The sequence below is a fragment of the Camellia sinensis genome, chromosome 1 (assembly GCF_055761805.1).
Source record: "Camellia sinensis isolate YWXY chromosome 1, ASM5576180v1, whole genome shotgun sequence".
Lineage (NCBI taxonomy): Eukaryota > Viridiplantae > Streptophyta > Magnoliopsida > Ericales > Theaceae > Camellia > Camellia sinensis.
This window is the reverse complement of record NC_138961.1, coordinates 58,155,593-58,177,785: the sequence shown is the minus strand read 5'-3', so window position 1 is coordinate 58,177,785 and position 22,193 is coordinate 58,155,593. Positions and strand designations below refer to the sequence as shown.

Sequence of the window (22,193 nt, the reverse complement as noted above, 5' to 3'; positions counted from 1 at the left end):
GATGGGCCTCCAGGACTTGGTATTAGAAAAATAGTCCGGCGGACTAGAAATTTTTTATTTTTGTTTATTTTTTATTTTATTTTTTACATGTCGGACATTTTTTTGAACATTAATGTTTAATTTTTTATATTTTTTGTTAAGTAAAAATCATTATTTTATTTGTTTCATTTTTTTCTAGAAATTTTTATTTTATTTTTATTTTTAAATTTTTTTTTACATGTTGGGCCTTTTTTTTAAAACATTAATATTTAATGTTTTTTGTATTTTTTGTATTATTTTATATTTATTTTATATAAAAATAATTTAACAATCCCTACACCAACAATTATTATCAAAATAATCACAATTTTACTATTTTGGAAAGATGGTAAAAATCCGGCATTTGACTTTTTACCAATCTTTTTAGCTTTTTGAGAAGTGATTTGAAAAGTTAATAAAAAATTAACTTTTTACTTTTTAGTTTAATATTTATTTATGATATAAAATCAAATTAAAATAACCAAAATATCCTTACCCAACTTAACAAATTTATTTTATTTTTTTTCATAGTTCCTAATTTATAATTTTACACCTACATTTATAACACTTGTCAAACTAATTTTCTAACGTTTTTAACACTTACATTTTTAAACATTTTATCTAAAAACATAACTTTTTTTATCATGTTGTCGCTTAATTCCCTCGCTATCAATACCCTCGATTCTACGTGAACAAACGGGGCCTTCGTGTCTAAGGAGAGAAACCTGAAACAAGTAGACACAGAAATCTATCCACCTTGTTCGACGACACAAGTGGTCGATACAGATACAGATATGAGGGAGTGAGTCAGTAGAGAGAGGAGAGAGTGCGTAGAGAGAGAGAGAGATGGAGCATCAGGAGCATGAAGTGTACGGAGGAGATATACCAGATGAAGGAGAGATGGATGCCGATGTCGATATGTCTAGGGCTGAAGACGACGATCTCAACTCCAAGGTCCTCTCTCTCTCTCTCTCTACTCATATGTAATTTGCCCTAATTTTGATGTTGAATAGGACTTGGGGGACATGAAGAAGAGACTCAAGGAGATTGAAGAAGAAGCAGGCGCCCTTCGCGAAATGCAATCCAAAGTTGAAAAGGAAATGGGCGCCGTTCAAGGTCCTCTCTCTCTCTCTCTGTGTTCCTGATCGATCTTTGGTTATGCTACGTTTGTATCAACAACAGAGTTAGATGAATTGTTCAATTATAGATTTTTTTTGGTTCTCCTCGTTGTACTTGGTCAGTGATTAATATGAATTAGCATTAATGATGTTGAGGAAATTGAAATTGATGATGAATTGTTCAAATATGCAAAGTGTTGTTAACTTACCATTAATGTTGCTACCACACATTTATTGGGTTTTGGAGGTATGCTCAATGTTATAAGATTCTTAGACAGTGTAACTATGCCTATATAACAACTATTGTATAACATGTGCTAAAATCAATTTTTAAAATTTTTTTTGCCATATTTGTTCAACATAATTTATTTTATAGTTTAAAATGTTGAATCTTACAATTCTTGATTCAATTTAATTCACGATTCTCAAAATTAGAATTTACACCTTTTATGACACTCGCAATTTGACAACTATGAGTACGTTAAGATTACACTAAAGAAAATTTTAATTCCCTCAATAGCGTAGATCGTATAGTATATAAATTTTATATGAAATCAAGAATTGAGCTAAAAATAAAAGGGTCTTGTTATGCTACAAAAATCTATATAAAAAATGAAGTGAATAATGATATATGAAAACCTAAAAAAGTATGTTTCGTCACCAAATCTATGCTAAAAGCATGAATAAATTATTTGAACAAAAACATGATATTGAAATGTGAGAAGTCAAGAAGAGGTTTACAATCAATAGGCCTTTTGATTCTGTCAGGATTTTATACCTTGCTAGAGAATCTTATGTATATCATTTATCTCTTTGCATCCGGTGTGGCAAACAATATTTATAGTGTACTATAAAGGGAACACCCATTTGGTGTCACCGTCCTTTTAAAGTATTGATTTCACCATTTGTATTATTTCATTATTTCCAAGTTTGAAGGTAAACAATATAACTCTGTCCCCTCCCCCCTAATTTTGACAAATTTATTACAAATGCCACAACTCCCCACTCATATATGTAAATACTCAGAGGTATTAAAGTGACAATCAGGTGCATTCTGTGTGAATCACAATATTGCCAAACAGAATGGTCATCATCCTATTAAGGCACACTATAAAATATTTTCATTTGTTGAAAATTGTTTCAGCATCTAAGCTATGTTCTTGAAATCTTGAAATTTTGTCATATAAGCCTTCGAATGTTCAAAATTCATAGCTACAAAAAAAATCTCAAGGGATGAAAGGTATCTTATAATATATGTTTCACATTTGGCTACATTTACCAATTGTGGCTATATCTATGGGTGTTAATTTCATTTTAAACTTTCCAAATTTTCTTCATCAATGCTCGAAGATGAAGCAAACTATGTGACGTTTCATTCCTTATATGAGTAGGCTTCCAAGAATCAAGCTATCCATGAGTAGCTTGGGCTTTATTAGACTACGAGTTTGTTTATACTTGTTTAATAGTTAAAGAAATGAGCTTCACCTTATTATCTTTGGGCTGGACCCACTTCTTAATGAGTTGTTCATAAGTTAACCCTAGTTTGTCTATGTTAGGCTCTCAAGATAGATGGGGGCCAACTTTAGGTGGGACCATGTTTTTCAGATGTGATTGTAATGGTTCTAGACTTCTACTATGTGTACATTGGGGATTTGATCAAAGAAGAAAAGATGGAAATGCAAGAATACATCGAGGTTGATAGATTTATGAGATTGACTATAAATTAGAATAGAGTTAAAGATCTTAAATGAGAAACTTAGGTACAAGATCGAACAATACAAAATGGAACCGAGAAAAACCAGGAAACACTCTTTGCATATATGAAAATGAGTTATTTATCTCAAGTGAAATGGAATCATACTAGCATTTGATTGGCTTACAATTTATTTTCCTCCCATCTATTTTCTTCTTTGATCCAATCCCCAATGTACATGTAGTTGTAGACTATAAACTTTACAATCACGTCCTAGATGCATTGGCTGAACTATTTTAAGAGGCTAACCTAGACAAAATAGGGTTAATTTGACCAACACACCTGTCAACTCCAAAATCAAATTAATTTCCACAACACACCTATCAACTCCAAAATCAAATTAATTTGCGCAATACACCTTTTAACTCCAAAACTAAATCTGTGTTGACAACAAAACCTTCTATTTCTTCCTTTGGCTTCTTTATATAAACTTCCGTAGATCGACTAGACAAATAGAAACCCTAAAGGATGAGTCAAAGAGGGCAATCGGTTTTGAAGACACACCGCTCTTTATTTTCATGGTTCAACCGAACCTTTAAGAGTATGCTCTCTCTCTCTCTCTCTCTCTCTCGCTCTCGCTCTATTCTTTAGATCAACTTCCATGTATTTTTTTTTTAAAAATTTTAAATCTTAAATTAAGATAAAGGAAGAAAAATATTTGTTGCTCATTTAATCATTTGGGCATAGCTAAAGGTAAGCTTGAGTTTTGGTGGACTTCGAACTATCAAGTTTGAGCTAGGTCGAATATGATCTCCTAAACCCAAGTTTGAATATTTTATTAGTTTGACAAAGCAAATATTGGACATCTCCACACTTGACTTGATATGTTCTTCCTAAGAAGCACGTTCCCGACACGTGTTTGACACTCGTCAAAAAGTGTCTTATCTTTTTTATTTTTTATTTTTTAAAAAAATCCGGGCACTCTTCGGACACTTAGAGGACATACATGTCCATCAATTGGATACACATGAACAAGTTTGAACTAAATAACTTAAGATACAATAGTAAGACAAAATAATGTAAATTTAAAAAACTAAGTGTTATATTGTATTTTTTTATTATCTTTGAATGATATATTCTTATATATAACATATAATAAATATATAAAATTATATATTTCGTGCATATCTTCCACGTGACGTGTCTTGCATTTTTTGAAAATTGACATAGTGGCGTGTTTGTGTCGTATTCGTGTCGTGTCCGTGTCCGTGTCCGTGTCCGTGCTTCTTAGTGTTCTATAAAATGAGTGATTAAGTCATTTGTGAATATGTTTCAACGGAGGAACATACTGGAGAGTATTATACAATAACTTTATTAAATTGGGATTTTTTTTTTTCCTGTTTATACTACGAGGCATGTTGGCTGCATTGCCATTTTTAATCCCCTAGTATTTAATATTTTCTACTGAAACTGTAGCTGATAATCAGTGATTTCTCAAAGGACTAACTTTGTTCCACTATGGACAATATCACTTTTAATTAATGAAGTTTAAAGACTTTTATAGTGCTAATCATTAGATGAGGGAACTATATATTTGTGTTTAAATATGTAATACACAAATTAGTGGTAAGAACCTTCATTTGTATCAAAGAGAGAGCTTAGGAGGTTTCTTCTAACATTGGAAAAAAATTGACTGCCATCATAAATACATGCATTAATGCATTTCATATTATGCTTGTGATCTTGCTTTTTCATCAATAGTCATGGAGAAACTTAATGATAGATCATTAGTTTCCCACGAGTATCAATACTCATACCAGTGTTTTCAACTGTTTAATTTAAGTATGTCACTCATTTGGAATTGTACATTCTTAGGAGGGTTTCTTCTAACATTGAAAAAAAATTGATTGCCCTCATAATTACATGCATTAATGCATTTCATATAATGCTTGTGATATTGCTTTTTCATCAATAGTCATGGAGAAACTTAATGATAGATCATTAGTTTCCCACGAGTATAGTGTTTTCGACTGTTTGATTTAAGTATGTCACTCATTTGGAAGTGTACATTCTTGTAGACTATTGTAGAGGGCTTGATATGATCCTTACCACTTTGATTTTCTATATTCTTGAATTTGAGGATAAAGTTGTTTGAAATGTTTGGGGAGCCCATTTATTATTATGTCAAAAGAAATTTATCCATATGATCCTTGCCACTTTATATTCTTGAATTTGGGGATAAAGTTGTTTGATGTTTGGACTGCCCATTTATTATCATGTCAAAAGGAATTTATCCATTTCGTCCTAATACCTTCGTATCTAGATTTTTCAAGGTATGCTTTTGATGTCAGCATTTCTATCTTAATTCATTAATCTTTACTTTTATTATGGGCATGTCTGAAGACTCTTCTAGTCCTGCTGCTCAGGCTGAAAAGGAGGAGGTGGATTCACGCTCCATATATGTTGGGAATGTGAGGTTTTACAATCCTTTTTCTTGTTTCAGATCATTTTTATTTTCTTTTTATGTCTTTTAATATAGTCGACAGTTTGAGTTGTCCTTGTTATTGCATGCTTTTGGTCTACCTCTATTCAATGTGTATATATCTATATCTGTACATAACTGTTTGGAAGGATAGATACGATTGGTTATTGATTAGAAGTGGGATTTGTGTATACAAATGGATCGCATGTTTTTGTTTGAATCCGTTTAATGCCTATATTGAAATGCATCTTACCATCCTCCTATTATTTTCAGTAGAACACTCTGTTCTTTCTTTTTGATGTTGTTAGAGAGCTTAGAATTAATAATATAGCAAAATAGCAATAATGATGATGGTGGTGGCTGTGATGGTGGTGTAATTAGTGGCAATAAGCGAATATAGTTGACATGGAGGTGGTGCTATAAGAAAAATGTTTCTCATCATATAATTGCTATGTAATTAGTAGCAAGAAGCAAATATAGTTGACATGGAGGAATATATATTGTTTGTTTGCTTCTTTCCCCAAAAAATGATTCTTCCCACCAAAAACAAAGTAAATAATTTAGTAATTTTTATATCTCTTTATTTCAAAGAAATGACGATCTATGTAAAAAGAATTAAGTGGTTAAATTTAGTAATTTTATGCTATCAAATCCGTTTGCATTCAGTTCAAAGTGTTCTATATGATAGTCTTCACCCCTTTTGAGTATTGTCTTTGTACTTCTATTCTTACTTTCTCAATTTCTTATCAAAATTTACAAATTGATAACCATCATCCTCCCCTCTCATAGGAAAATGAAGGGCCCATTTGGTTTGGTTTTGAAATCAATTTTGAAAGATAAGTTTTTGAAAAGAGTTTTCAAATTTTGAAAATTTGTTTGGTTCTAAATTTTGAAAATAGTTTTGTAGTTTGAGATGGTTTGTAGTTAAATAGATGGATGTGAGAGAAAAAGTGATTGCTTGATGTATAGGATGTGAGAGGAGAGAGGAGATAGAAAAAGTGATTGAAAACAGATTTGAGCAAATTGTAAACCAAACAAATTTTGGGTTTTGAGCTCTCAAAAATTGATTTGAAAACTACACCAAACAAGCATGAAGTGTTTGAGTTCAGGATCCGTGCCTAGTTTTGTCGTGGGATTCCTTTTCTAAACATTTTTTTTAGTTCCTTTTCTAAACATTTTTTAAATATACAAGCAATGAGGACTTAAGGAAGTTACTTTCTTTTGTTTTCTTAAGAGGTTCAAGCCCTTCCATATGCATTAGGAACTTTTCATATGCATCCTGAACAAGAGTAAAAAAGTTTGTGTTCTAATTATAAATGATTTTTGTTAAACATCAAACTGTATAGATTTGGAAATCCATTTGTTAATTTTATTACTCCCTTTTCTAAACATTTCTTGTCATTGCTTAAGCTCAGTTTACAAGTGCATGAAAAATGTAATGGAGTGGTACCTTTTATTTAACAATGTTGCACTCACTGACCACATTGCAAAAACATTCGAAGTCTTCCTGTTAGCTTTATGCCAAGGACAATTTTCCTTCAGTTTCACCTTCAAGACAATCTGGCAAGTGTCGAGGATCTCTGATCTTCTTGGTATATCTTGACCATAAATATTCGTATTTGTTATAAGGGAGCCATTATTCCCACTCCACTTTGCTCCATATACATTACCTTCTTTGTCCTTTATTATACATAGTTACATTAATACCCTTTCACACAATATACTCTCCTTGAAAAAACCAAAATTTCAAGGGTATTAATGTAACTATGTATAATAAAGACAAAGAAGGGAGTCTATTTGGAGCAAAGTGGGGTGGGAATAGCGGCTCCTTTGTTATAAACCTTTTAATTTTAGAGCATGTATGTGTCCATTGATGTAATGGGGCTGTTTGACCATGTGATTGCCATGGTAGCTTGTTGCATAAGTGAATAATCGCATGTGATAGATTATCTTCTACATGCCTATCAATATCATTATACTCGATGGGTTTAAAAAGAAATGTAGCTCATTTAAATCTTGTGCAAGCTTATCAGTCAGAAATTTTGTCATTTGTCAAGAATTGCATTTAGGTTTGTTTCAACTTCATTATACGTGTTTTGATGCTGAATACTTCCATCTAGAATACCTGGAAATGTGTCTGGTGCATCAGAGACTTTTATGCAACCCATCTAGTGTGGAATTAGAGTAAAATAGAAAGGGTTTCAAATAGTCACTGTCGAATCCAGATAATGGCTTATAGAAGTCCATCAATGGCTTATTGAAGGGGAGGAAACATCTGTGTGGATGCTTTAGCAAAATTAGGAGCTAATCAACCTGCTGAATTGCTTATTGTTAATGACCCGCCAGCGGAAATCCGTAGCACTTTAGTTGCGGATATTGTGTACCTGGCCGGGGGTGATGGGTCGTAATCCCGTTTGATGTTTTGTTACTTTCCGTTGTACCCAAAAATAAATAAATAATATGCACAAATTTCTCCCTATCTGTCTGTGTGATGAGTAATGTATTAATATCATAAATATTTGTTTTAAACTAAAAGAAAGTGTTCTCTTGGCAAAATAAAGGTTTAATCTTCATGATTTGGAATTGTTGCTGTGTTTTGTGTACTTGACATTCATCTTGGGGTGCGTTTCTGATTTGGGAAATGAAACGCTACTTCTTCCTATGAATTTGTTGGACCTATTAAGTCAGTCATAGATTCTTTTGTAAATTTTTTATGCTTTAAATGTAATTTGAAGAACTTATATATGAGGAATCTAGTTGGACAAAACTGGTGTAGTTTGTCAACTAAAGTAAATTTTGTTCCAGTGTCTTTAATCCATTTTAGTTCTCTTGGATTTACTCCATTGTTAGTAATCTCTTTGTAATTTGCTTTAATGGTATCTATTCCTGTTTCCTGAAGCATGTCATCTCTCTGTGAGTAAACACTAAACATTGTTAAGGAGTGAATAATCATTTTTCTCTTTACTATGATTAAACTTCAGGTAGATTATGTGTGTACACCTGAGGAGGTCCAGCAACACTTCCAATCCTGTGGGACAGTTAACAGGGTCACAATTTTGACAGACAAGTTTGGTCAACCTAAAGGATTTGCTTATGTGGAGTTTGTGGAAATTGAAGCTGTTCAGAATGCTCTTCTGTTGAATGAATCAGAGTTGCATGGCCGCCAGTTGAAGGTCCTTGAACTTACATTGATCCAATTAATTACTTTGCCGCAGAGAGAGATGATTATTTCATATGCATTGGATTCTGTTCTGCAGGTTTCTTCAAAACGAACTAATATTCCAGGGATGAAACAGTATCGAGGAAGGCGTCCGAACCCATATATTGGTTTTCGAACACGAAGACCCTTCATGCCTGTTCCACCTTTCTATCCTTCATTTGGATATGGGTAAGCATAGAATTATCTATGTGCCTTCGGTTGCTTGTTAGACAAATGGAAAGTTGGCCATTAAGATATGGGGGTGTTTGGGAAGTTGGCTATTTTAGTAGACTATTTTAGTTTTTGGCTATTTTAGTAGGCTAAAATAGTTATGTTTGGGAAGAGGGTTGAATTTTTTTGTAGTTGGATGTGATGTTTGTGAGAGAAAAAGTGAAATGATTATGGGTTTGATGTGACATTTTGTCTTATTGGCTATTTTAGCCTATTTTGTCTTTTAGTGCTATTTTAGCCCAAAAGGCCATAAAAGCCTATTGCCAAACACCCCCTATCTAGGTGCTGTTTTGGTTGCTTGCTAAACTAATGGGCCTTATGATGCCAATTGCAACTTCAATTTTCTTTTCTTTCATCCGCCAACTCAAGCACCACAATAGTGCATTATTATACTGGTTTTGCTATCACTTAGTGCTAAGAGAACTAGAGAAAGTTATGCCTATCAAATACATATTAGAAAAAAATTACAATGCTGCAATGGTTTACAAGGTATGAATTGTTTAGGTGAGGAATTCGGGCAGATTGATCCAATATAGTGTTTTCATGGAGGACAAACTTTCATTCACTTGCCTCAATAACATATGAAGGATTCCGTCATATTAGGTACTAAAGATAGCCCTTTATTTGCATGAAGCAAGGAGTGACGGTATATAGAAGTTTTTTAGGATAGAAGTGCTTATGGGAGAGTGTATATATTTTATATATCCAATTATTTTTTCCTGCTTAGTTATATATATGTGTTAAAATATGAATAAATATTAAATATTGATGTCAACTACAAATTATCTTTGTTAAGTTTAAGCAAAATATTATGTAAGTAGAAAGTATTAGGATAAGTTTAAGTTGTTTTTCTTTTGTTTCTTTGAGATTTTTATGTTGAGGTTCTATCCCAGTTGGGAACAAGTTTTTTTCCTCTATGGGAGAGTTTTTTCCAATATAGGAGTGAGTTTGTTACTTAGGAGTGCACAATCAAATTTCTAAGTAAGATATGCCATCCAAATAGAAATTTCTTGCTACTAAGGTTAGCACTATGCAGTATGCATTTTGTACACAAAAAGACAGACATGCAACATGACATGAACACATTGATATGACAATTTAAAAAAAAAAAATGCAGGACATGATACTTTAAGGGACACACAAAATATAGTCTCATATATTTATTATATGTCAATGTCATATATACTTGTTATTAAAAGATAACAAATAATACAATACAACAGTAATTCTTAGAGTCTAAACGAGGGATTTACAAGTATTAATGTGCCTAAGGTTTATATCATCTTTCTTTTATCATTATTAGATCCCAAGCTATTTTATGCATTTCATGTGTCTAAGCGATAAACATATGTGTTCCTCAAATGTCTAAAGCGTAAGTCTAAAAAACTAATAGAACACATTTGGACATATGCCGGACACATGTCAAAAAGTATCCGACGAGTATTTGACATAGACACAGTAATTTCTTTGAAGTGTCAGTAATTCTTAGCTAGTCCATTTTCCCTTAGGCTTGGCATATGAGAATTGTTTTAAGATCAACTTTAAAATTGAACTTTGTGATAGTCCCTGATGCAATGGAAGGAAAGAAATTGTTTTGAGTTTTGGGGAAAAATGATATGTTAGAGCATCTCCAACAGGCTTGGAAGCTCTTTTAGCCATTTTAGCCAAACTCCTTATTTCAGCTCTCAAACATGCTAGCCATTCCAGCACGCCTTATTTCAAGTGGCTGTTCACTAGCCAAGCATAAATAAGTTTTGGGCAAATTTCACTTCATCCCATTGTGGTTTGGCCCATGTACGGATAATCCACTTATCATTTAATAATAACCACATAACCCTTGTAGTTTGTGGACCGAAATGCACTGTTAACTTTTCCATCAAGTTAACAGGTATGTTTGGTTTGGTTTTGAGAGAGTAGTTTTTAAAAATTGTTTTGGAGAGAGAGTTTAGAAATTTTTTTGGTTTGTTTGGTTGTGTATTTTGAAAGTAGTTTTGGAGTTTGGAATGATTTGATCATTTGTTGTAATTAAATAGATGTGTGTGAGAAAAAAAGTGATTGAGAAAGAGAGAGGAGAGAGAAAAAGTGATTGATTGATGTGTAAGAGAAAGAGAGTGATTTTGAAAATTGTTTTGGAAAAATTACAAACCAAACAAGTTTTTTAGAAAAAAATTCCCAAAATCACTCTACAAATCCAAACCAAACATACCCAACATGTTTTGACAGCCACATTCCTGTACAGAAAGTATACCATTTTTTAAGTTAAAATAACCCTTGCACCCTTTCAAATTTACAAAATATGTCATTTTTTCTTACCCAAATGTCAAGGCAAAAGGTTTAAAAAGTTTCCATGCAAATAGAGAAGCGAACAGATCGCGAGGCTTGGCTTCTCCTATCAAAGGCGTCAAACAGTTCTTTCAACAACAATGGACTGAGAGTTCATCATCAATGGATGCTTCTTCACAAGTATCCACCAGTTGGAGAGATGAGCCCTTTCGAACAAGGACTTAGAAGATGATGAGATTGTGGTACTGAATCCAATTGTTGCTTGGCATTCATTTTTAGAAAAATTAGAGGTGATACGGATGGATATTGATATGCCTTCTCTCCACAACTAGGAAATCAATAAAGTTTTTAATTTAAATTATGATTTTAAGCTTGATTTTACTTTAAAAATTAAATAAATTTAGGATAAACTACCAATAGGTCCTAATAGTTGGACTTAATTCCCATCAAGTCTTATTGAAAATAAGTCTTGGTAAAATTATAGATAAAAATAATTTTTGTGACAATTTTTTATATGTCGCTAAAAATTGACAATTAATGACTTTTTTTTGTCATGATTTTTATAAATTGTCGCTAAAACTTACAATTAGTGACAATTTTTTATTACAAATTTTTCTCATAGGACCTATTAGACAATAAGTCCACTTATTAAAACCTACACGTAAGTGCCTCTTAAATTTATTGAAATTAATGAGCTCTGTAATGAAAGTGGTAATTGAAATTAATGAGCTCTGTAATGAAAGTGGATAAGTGAGGTTTGTTGGGTTGGGGTTGGAGAAGTGGGAGTGAGTGAGGCAATGGAAGGGAGTTAGCTGCCAATGCAGATGTTTCTATCAATGGAGGTTCATACATTTTTTATCCTGGACCATTACTGCAAACAGAAACTGGACTGAACTCCAGTCATTGTTTGCAATTTGTAATATATATTGTAGATTATAAATATATATATATATATATAATATTGGTTTAGAAGATGATGACGGGGGCATTTGAGTAAATTTACACTTCTGTTGACAAAAGTTAGTGGTGCAGTAGTGCACTTTGGTCCACAAACCACGAGGGGATTATGTTGTTATTTTCAAATGATAAGGGGTTTATCTGCACATGGGCCAAACCCCACAAGGGGGTAAAATGAAATTTGCTCATAAGTTTTTTCTGTCTTGCACTCTCTCACTGTGGCATCAACCCATCCTCCCACGGCACCACAACAGCAGCCCCCTTCCCCTCGTCTTGCACAACCTCTTCCCACCACTGCCTGCAACTCTACCTTTAAAACTGCAGCAGTGGACCTTCCTCCCACCATCACCTCCAAAACCACTGCCGCCTCCACCCCTCCCCCTCCCCCATATTTTTCTCCCTGAAGCCCCACCACTGCAGCTGGAAGATCAAAGCACCAGTGATTTCACAGTTTTGTGCAACGTTTTTCTTTATTGGTAAGCTTTGTACAAAGTAATATATCTTTAAGGCCTCTCCTTGTATAATCCTTAAATTATTTTTTTTATAAATCCTTTAGGGTATTCTTTCTTTTATGGTAGATAGGTTCCTCATTTGTCCTTAATGTAAATAGAATTTTGATATAAATTTATGTGTCACTCTTTGGGCCTGCTTTGGATTTTTTTCCTCTTTTGTCCCTGCCAGTTAGATAAAAAAACATGGCTCATGTTCAGTTAGGTCATTTATACAGATCTTTGAGTGTCCAAATGGAAAAGTTCTCAATCTGTGACAATGCGTAAAAGACGTTTTGTATAAGCTAATGACTAGAGAGTAATGAGAAGGTACTAAAATGAAAGAGGGAGTTTAGAGGCCTTCTAATTGGCTAGTAGTTTGAGGGGAAAAGAACCTAAGATTTTATCTGTAATTTAGATCCATTGGGAAATCTCAAACCTTTCATGTATGTTTTTAGAACTTTTAACAATCATGGAATTAGGAAATAAAAATAACCATCGTCTACCCCATATGTAGTTCTGGAGCCACAGAAATTTGAAAAATGAAAAAAAAAAAATTAATAATAATAATAGCAGAACCAAGGTTCTTTTGTTGTTATCCTTCTATTACAAGTTCCTTAGCAGGGAAACATAGATAGAAAGAAAAATGTATCTCTTCTTCAGAGTTTTTACTTACAATTAATTTGAATATATGGCTTTTGTTGTTCCCTCCTATGATGGGAAAGATTGTTTCTGCCTTGGATAACTATTTTGCATTTTTAGCTTGTTTTTTGATCTTGGATTTGGGAAGGGATTTGTGGAAAAAACAAAAAACAAAAAAAGGGAAGGAAGGCAAATATGAATGAAATATAATGCTAAATTTTTTCACATTTTTCTTCTCTTTTCTGTTCCCACAAATCCCTCCCCAAATCTAAGGTCCAAACACAGACCTAGAGTTCAAGTTGTAAATTAGGATTGATGTGGTTTTTTTTTTTTTCCCCCTACTGTGCAGAAGGGTTCCAAGGTTCAGACGCCCCATGCGGTACAGGCCATACTGATTTTGGATCTTGGTCGACTTGTGGCCCTACTGAAGATTCACTGTCTTGTTATAGCAACTGCCTCATTTATGAAGCATCAATTGCGAAGTTAGCTTATTATTTTCGTATCAATATTTCTGCAATATGGATGAAGGGTGATCTCATAAGAACTTGTACCATCAGTTGCATACCAAAAATCAGACTTTTTTCTTCTTTTTTTTTTTTCCTAATTGTAGGAATAATGGATTTAAGTTCTATGGATGGAAGAATCAGTCAAACAAATCGTTTGTTGTGAAAATGGTTCTCAATGATGTCTTCTATGAATTTGAAGTCTGATAGAGTTCAAATGTTGTCGATACAGGGTTAATGACCGGATGTTTTTATAGCAGTATGCATGGATGGATCATTGCAGTTAATTCATGAAGCTTTGCTGCTGTAGTGCAGATGAAGAGAATCAGTCGGCAATTTGAATGTGGGACACGTCATAGTTTCAGTTCACATTGCAATCTTCAGCAGTGGGAAGTTGCATGTTTCATGAAATGCACGTCATAGTTATATATGTACATGAAGAACTGTGATGGTGGTGTGTGCCATGTGTGGAATTTAAAGCAATCTCAATTTCATGTTGAAAAGCAGTGAATATCATGCAAGAAATGCTTTTTATCCAGAAGCTGGAATTAAAGGAATCTCTGTTTAGTGTTGGAAGTAGTGAATAATTGCTTTGCTGCTGTTTTCAAAATTTGAGAAGGTGATATCCATATCTTGATGAGGAAGGTAATTCTCAATTTTAGGTTGCACATTGATATTCTAGATAATTATGATATGAAATTTTTCTTTGGGGGATGTTGTTAACTACCACCTAAAGGGCATTGGAGTTTATCCTTCATATGTATGTTTATTATTGGTTGGTGATATTACACTATGGTCATGTTTGTTTGGGCGGATTGGATTAGCATTCCCATGACTAATAGTCCTAGGACTACCAATTCATTGGATTATGTATCCTATCTTAACTAATAGTCAAGTTTAAAATAATTAATCCGTACTTCAATTGTTTAACCAAACATCGGATTAATAATTTTATTGGACTACTAGTCCAATCCCAAGCTCATGTCCATCCAAACAAACATGACCTATGCGTCTATGATTGTGACACTGAACTTCTAGTCTTGATTAAGGTTGACACACTTTTAGTCTTGATTAAGGTTAGTATGTGTTAAAAATATAGTAAATTATACCAAAATTGTTTAGAAATATATAAAAATATAAGAATACGTAAAATGTGTATTAGAGTTTTAAATTTTATTTATTTATTTATTTCTTAACCAATGCATAAAGGGTAGTAATTTTTTTAGCCATGGAATAACTTCAGTACATTGGGAGAGTATATTTTTTAGCCATGGAAGAACATACGTATATGGGGAAAAGGGGAGAGAGTGCATGGATGAGAGTAGAACTCGCGTTGTTAAAGTGTCTTTATGAGTAATTTTTATAAGTGGTGGCATATGTCAATAAGCCTAGGTTGAATTTGCTCTATATAATTACACAAGTTGTGCTATCCTGAGTTACGGCTCAACTTGAGCTAATCATTATCTTTAAATTAACCTCTTGAGTTACTTAGAGAATAAATCACGTAATCTCGAGTCAATCTATATGGCCCATTCATAAATAAATTTAAATATGCTTATTTTGTTTTCTTATTGGCTCAAGTTAGGAGCTTAAATTTTCTATTGAATTCATTTTTGAATTTTATCTTTATATATAACAAAGTTAAATGATATTATATATAAAATTATATATTATATATAATTTGTTGTTTGGGTCAAGCCCCACTTCAAGCATAGTTTTGGAGTTGGTCCATGATTATGAACGACATGTCCATCCTAGAATTGCTTTTTAAAATGAATTTTTTTAAATAAAAAAAAAAAAGTTATGATAAATTATTATCATATAAAATTAAAATATTTATAATTTTAATGTATAGTTCACATATTTTAACATATTTTTATATGTTTTTATACATATCAATACACCTTTTGAAAGAGAATCATCTCCATTGCTTTCTTCATCTCCAGCAGCCGCCTTTGGATTAACTATTGAATGATGGCTGAACCAAAAGAATACTGAAGAAATGCTTTTTTAATATGTTTTTAACGGGCTAATTACACTTAGCATCCTGACATTTTATTAAAATTTCACTTTAATCCTTTTACTTTCAATTCTAACAATCAACCCTTTACATTTTAAATTAACTTGTAATTTCATCTTTCTATACGTCTATCATTAATAAAGTTGACGGAACTTGTCATGTAAACTATACATGACATTTTTATTGTCTTATTAACACTCCTATACTTTTATTAAAATCTCATTTTTAATTATTTAACTTTCAATTTTCGTTAAATTTATCGACGGTTGATGAACAAATAGATAAGATTGAAACTTAATTTAAAATGTAAGAATTAATTGTTCAAATTGAAAATGGAGAGATCAATGTGATATGTTAATAAAATTGTAGGTAAGGCCTTGCTGGAGTGATGTTTATGGCAAAAAGTGAAAAAGCCACTATGGCTTCATTTGTTTGGCGGATTAGATTGGATGAGATTATGAGAATAGTAGGATTGAGTGAAATGATTATTAGTGTTGTGATATTAGGTTAGAGATACAAGATAAAGGCCACGTTTGTTTGGTGAATTAAGTTGGATGAAATTGTTAGTAAGAAGATGGTTAGTGAAGAGTTTGTTAATATGGGGATTGTTAGTAAAAGTGTATTTTTTTTATTTTTTTTATTTTTTGTTTTTTGTGGGAGATGGTTAGTGATGAGATTGTTAAATTATCTGTATATAAAATAAGTAAAAAAAGTATTTCTATATTAAAAAAAAATTGAAACAAATATTAAAATAAACAGGTGCACATGATAAAAAATAAATTAAAAAATATATATTTTTTTTATATATAAAATAGATTCAATCTACTCACTATTTTTTTAATTTTACCAAAAATCTAGCTAAGCTAATCCTTTTCTTGAGGAGGATTACTAAACCCCTCTCACACTGTTAATTCCCCTCCCAAATCATCACCAAACAAGGTGTAGATGGGACCTACACCCATACTAATCTAATGTGGCCCCTACCCCGCTAAACAAACATGGCCAAAGTGTGCTTATTTGTATATTAGTGTGGTGATATTAGTTAGTTATGACTAAATCTATAAAATTACTTAAAAACCTTTCTCACATATAATATAATTTTGTTAGTTTCATAAAGTGGAGGGCAAAATGATAATTTAATCATCAATTTGTGTGAGGAGATTAGTTATTCCAACCCTCCCATAACAATGCTAATCTCACCATGAGAGGGAATTCACACTCCCATGAAGTTGTTATTCCTATGATATTTTAGTGGCACAAACATGGTTTTGATAGATCCCACTCCCACATATTAATGTAATTTTCCGTCTCAAACCCCCAATCAAACCTGACGTATAAAATTATCACATTATTTTTTTTTAACCTTTGACATATATTTTTATAAAAAAAAAAAAAAAAAAAAAAATTGACTAGAATTGACTGTTCTTAAATAAAAAATAAGTATAATTTACTTATTTTTCAACATTAACATCACATGTGTGAGAGAAGAAAAAAAAGAAAGAAAAGAAGAAACATCTTGTGAGAGTTGTCCATCAAATTGTTCACGGCATCTTGGTAGATGCGGCGAAACGCGTAAGAGTTGTTGTATGTTCAAAGATCGCGTGCCCGCTGCGCCGCGTCACATCCCGTAAAAGGATGGGATCACCAGCTGGATAAAATTAAGGAACATTTATCGATTTTTATTAATTATATTTATTTATATATATGTTTTAATTGATAAATTTGTCATTATAAATTTATTGATTAAAATAAGAGAAATTAATATATTTATCACTTAATAAATTTATTAATAAAATTTAATGAGTAATAAATTTTAAAAATAAAACCTATTGATAATTTAAAGCTACTTGAAAAACACTTCATTATGGTCTGCATCTCATTAAAATAATTGATAATGCTAGATGAAAAATGCTTGGGAGCACTAATTAGTGCTCCCACTAATTAGGTGGCAGTGAGTCCCGCCATGAATGATGTGATGTTTTGGTTTTGGAGTTGTATTTTTTTTTTTTTTTTTACTTTTTTAATACATTAGTGCTATTAGTGGTGATATTTTTAATGGGATGAATCATTATTGTAATGCTAAAATAATTTCAAGATCATATTATTAAATGGTTACTAATATGTGTTTTAGATAAGAGAGACAAACAATGGTTGTCAACGGTCCAGATGTTACCACAAACATGGATACCTTTCAATGTACTATTTGAATTGGAAGGTTTACATCATTACATTAGGGATTTTTTTTTTTTTTTTTTTTTTTGGTTGATTTGAATTATTCAATTTTTTATCGATTTTCAAGTTGATTATCTATTGAGAAAAAAAATTAATAGCATCGCAATAGTCATATGTTTAGATCACATTTTGTTTAATAAAAAATAAATAAATTATATAATATAATATAAGCAAAACATAAATGTATATTTATTAGTTTTTTCTATGATTAATCTATTGAAGAGATACTAAAGACTAAACGATTCTAATTAGCAAATAAACTAAAAATAAACACATCATAAGTAGAACTTGACCCTCCGATCTAAATAGTACACCAGAGACAAACTAAGGCCCTGTTTGGTTTTAGGCCGACCATATTTAGACTCAGAAAAGAGGTCGGTCATGTTCCAAAATTAGAAATATTATTGAATATTTTCGAAGTACTACATGTTCATATTTCTTGAACATTCTTTCACTAATTATCATTCACTATCTCTTCTCATATTTCTCAATTAGTTAATACAAAATCATAAATCTTATATTTTTCATTAATTATAATACCCTAAAGTATCACATGGTTGAACTCCAGTATAACTTCCCACAAAATTAAGTCACTTAATTTTCATAAGAATAATAATTGTTTTGCCTTAAATTTTAGTAATGAATTAAATGGTTTGGTTGTTGAGGATATAGATGTCCGTTCACACGTGGTGGTTGATGGAACTTGGTTTGGCGAAATTTATTCATTGTCAACTCCACGTTTTATTTGTGGAGTAACGTTACAATATTACGGGGCAATTTGATAACTCAGTTAAAAGTTAATTTTAACTTTTAATTTATTTTGGGTCATATTATCTCTCACATTTTTTATAAAAAAATTTATCAATAAATCCTATTTCATAAACTCTTAAACCAATTAGTCCCAACTTTATTCTTTTGTTCGGGTAAGTCCTATCAGTGGGGAAGTTTGTTACTTGTTGATCCTATTTTCCATATTTGGTCCTTTTTTTTTTTTTTTTTTTATTAACCATGTGAAGCACACACCGTATCCAACAATCCAAAGCCTCAAAGGCTTCGTCGGAGACTCCTTCCGACTCACCACCAACACCGACAAAACAATGAACAGGCTTCGTCGGAGACTCCTTCCGACTCACCACCAACACCGACAAAACAACGAACACGAACGCGAAGTTCCACAACAGAACCAGAATCACGATCGGCTTCGAGTACGCCCAATCGCTCTGCCTCGCTTCGATCTGCTCCGCCGCCGCCTCTCTTACCCTCAACTCTGTCTCGCGCATCATTCTCCGACTGCCGCGGAGGCTCGGCGGGCGGCGCACGAACCGGCGGCTCAGGAAGATCTGATCGGTCAGCAACGGCGTCGCATCGATTAGCTATTGTGTGTGTGTGTGTCTGTCCCTCGCAATGTATGTGTGTATCTGTGTGTGTATCTGTGTGTGTATCTGTATGTGTGTGTATCTGTGTGTGTGTGTCTGTCTGTGTGTATCTGTGTGTGTATCTGTGTGTGTGTGTATCTGTGTGTGTATCTGTGTGTGTGTCTGTCTGGGTGTGTGTATATGTCTGTGTGTGTGTATCTGTGTGTGTGTGTCTGTCTGGGTGTGTGTATATGTCTGTGTGTGTATATGTGTGTGTGTGTTTGTCTGCCCCTTACAATGTATGTGTGTATCTATGTGTGATAGGAGAAAGATGGGACTAAACGGTTTAATAGAATAAAAATGGGACCAATTGGTTCATAAGTTCAAATTTTGGGATTTATTGGTAAATCTCCCTTTTTTATATATAAAAGGATAAAAAAATATAAAAAATCAACTTTTAACCAATTTCTTAAATCACTCCTAAATTTATATTTTATACCTAATTTATAATTAAATATAATATATAAATATAATCATTATAACATTATTATTATTCTTCTTATAAGACTCACAAATACATGGTGAGAATATATTTAGATATACCTACATCAATATCATATGTAACACAATAATAAATACGGGAGAATGAAAAAAATAATAATAATCAACACAAAGTAATTATAATGTTATGACAGTATAGTCAATTTATACATCAAATTGTGCAATGAAAATCTTGTACTTCTCTTTGTAATTATTTTGAGTTTATATTATTTTTTTGCAATTGTCCCAATAAATAATTAATTTATTATGGTAATTGAATTAAAGAATTATATGAGATCCATTATCATCAGAGTAATTTGAATCGTTAATTCACTATATGAAAAAAAATTATTTAATTCCTATCATTCATATCATGGCTGCTTTTAAACATACCCATTGGGGTTTGAGGTTTGCTTATTTTGTTTATTTATTGATTTTTTATAAAAAGAAATATCGAAAATAGAGAAATAATGTGACAACTTGGCTAATTTTTAGTTTGCTTTTTGACTATTTGACTATTTTATAAAAAAAAAAAAAAAAAAAGTCATGTTTGTGATGATTTGTGAATTTTTTGGTAATTAAATAAATAGTTGTAAAAGAAAAATAATTGATTGATGTGTAAGATATAATATTTTATTGGTTATTTAATTTAATTTAATTTTATCTTTATTAATTATTTTAACCAAAATAGATCATTCCAAACACCCCCTTAGAGGTTTACCAAATCAAATATTTTTTATTACACTTATTAAATATATTACAATTTTTTCGGTTTATTTTATGATTTTAATTATTAATACACATGTAATCTATATATTAAAAAAATTTAATGAAATATTTTGAAAATAGGGAAACACTATGGTGAACACCCTTCAAAGAGTGTGCACCATATGTACCTTGTAATTAAAAAAAAATAGTATAATTTTAATTTTTTGAATTATAACTAAAAAATAAAAATATTACCATGAGATATAACTAAAGAACTCATAAGTCATAATTAAAATGATGTCATAATTTTAAAAAATAATTATAACTAAACAAAGTAACATAATTAAAAGTGTACACCATTTTTTGAAGGGATAGTATATTAAAATTTCTCTTTTGAAAATATATATTCAATCTAGCTAGGGGTGCAAATCTGACTCGGTCCTGAGATTTAGGAGGTCTAAGGCAAATTTTGAAAATGGAGGCTCCTCTTACATTGAAAAAAAAAAGTTCATGAATAAAACGATAAGTTACAAATTCTTTATTTGTGTGTAGCCAAAAAAAAAAATATATATTACTTGCACATATAATCATTAAAATTATTAACAAAACAATTTAATAAGACAAAATTAGGAAAAAATTATTCAATTAAAACTGATAAAAACCTAGGTAAAAAAATTGGATCAAAATTATTTATTCCACTAAAATCTAATAGATAAAAAAGGTAAAAAAAAATAAAAATTAGGACCGATATATTGTATGTATTATTCTTCTTGAGCCTAAACATTTTTTTTTTAATATATATATTTTCATTTTAATAACTATGGGCCAAACTTACTTATAAATAAATATATGCTAAATCATACATGGACCCAATAAAATATTTTGAAGCCCTTTAAATTGATCCTTAAAAAAAAAAAAAAACATTGGGCGTATAATATTTTACTAAATTTGGAGCCCTATTTTTGGGCAAAAATTTTGGGGTCTAAGGAATAGGTCTTACTGGCCTACGGCCCGACCCACTCAGGCTCCAGCCGGGTCAGGCCCATTTCGGGTCTCGCGGGCTCCGGTCAAAAATTCTGGCCGGGTCACGAGCCAAAAAATTAAGCCTAGGCCCTAGCCCAGGGGTATTCGGGCCTTAGGCAGGCCAGTGGGTCGGGTCTCGGGCCGGCCCAATGGGCCTGGGTCTAGCCTCGGACTTTGAGCCGGGCTTGGGCGGGTCAGACAACTTTTTTTAATTTTTAAATTTTTTTTCTACTAAAAATTTATTATTTTCTACTAAAAAATACATTGGGCCCTCGGTGCAAGCCAAGTCCTAAGTAGGCCTTAAACGGGTCGATGGACTGACATACAGGCCGAGCTGAGCTTTAAAATAATTGCCCAAGCTCTAGCCTAGAGGCTTGGGTCTGGACCCAAGCGAGCTTAAACACGCCAGATCCATCTCAGATCACGAACCATCTTTACACCCGTATAGCTAGCTCACAAATCGATCTCACCTAAGCCAGGTCCTTTTCTCCAATTGGGAAGAGCTTTGAAATTTCCAAACTTTACTTTAACGATTTGACTTCCCCTTCTCTAAGGGTAATAATTTGACTAGTAATTTGGTAACACGATTTGGATTGTACATATAATTGTTAACATAAATTTCAGAACATAAACCGTACACTTTGGATCATTTACCATGTGTATTATCAAGAAATCAAGACAAAATGACATACCTGAATCCA

The 22,193-nt window shown here is 32.1% G+C and overlaps 1 protein-coding gene and 1 long non-coding RNA gene across 2 annotated transcripts; one reads left to right on the top strand and one right to left on the bottom strand.

Moving 5' to 3' along the window:
• The first annotated feature begins 654 nt into the window (after positions 1-654).
• LOC114319916 (polyadenylate-binding protein 2) lies at positions 655-13,783 on the top strand. Its single transcript, XM_028266988.2, has 6 exons — positions 655-972; positions 1,032-1,134; positions 5,233-5,300; positions 8,293-8,484; positions 8,569-8,699; positions 13,461-13,783. Exons 1-6 carry the CDS (start codon positions 865-867, stop codon positions 13,504-13,506), a joined length of 648 nt encoding a protein of 215 aa, XP_028122789.2. The 5' UTR covers positions 655-864; the 3' UTR covers positions 13,507-13,783.
• A 137-nt stretch (positions 13,784-13,920) lies between these two features.
• LOC145795134 (uncharacterized) lies at positions 13,921-14,758 on the bottom strand. Its single transcript, XR_014335424.1, has 2 exons — positions 14,619-14,758; positions 13,921-14,404 (listed from the first exon to the last, which is right to left on the bottom strand). It is a non-coding gene; the product is annotated as an uncharacterized LOC145795134 (long non-coding RNA).
• Between the last annotated feature and the right edge of the window lie 7,435 nt (positions 14,759-22,193).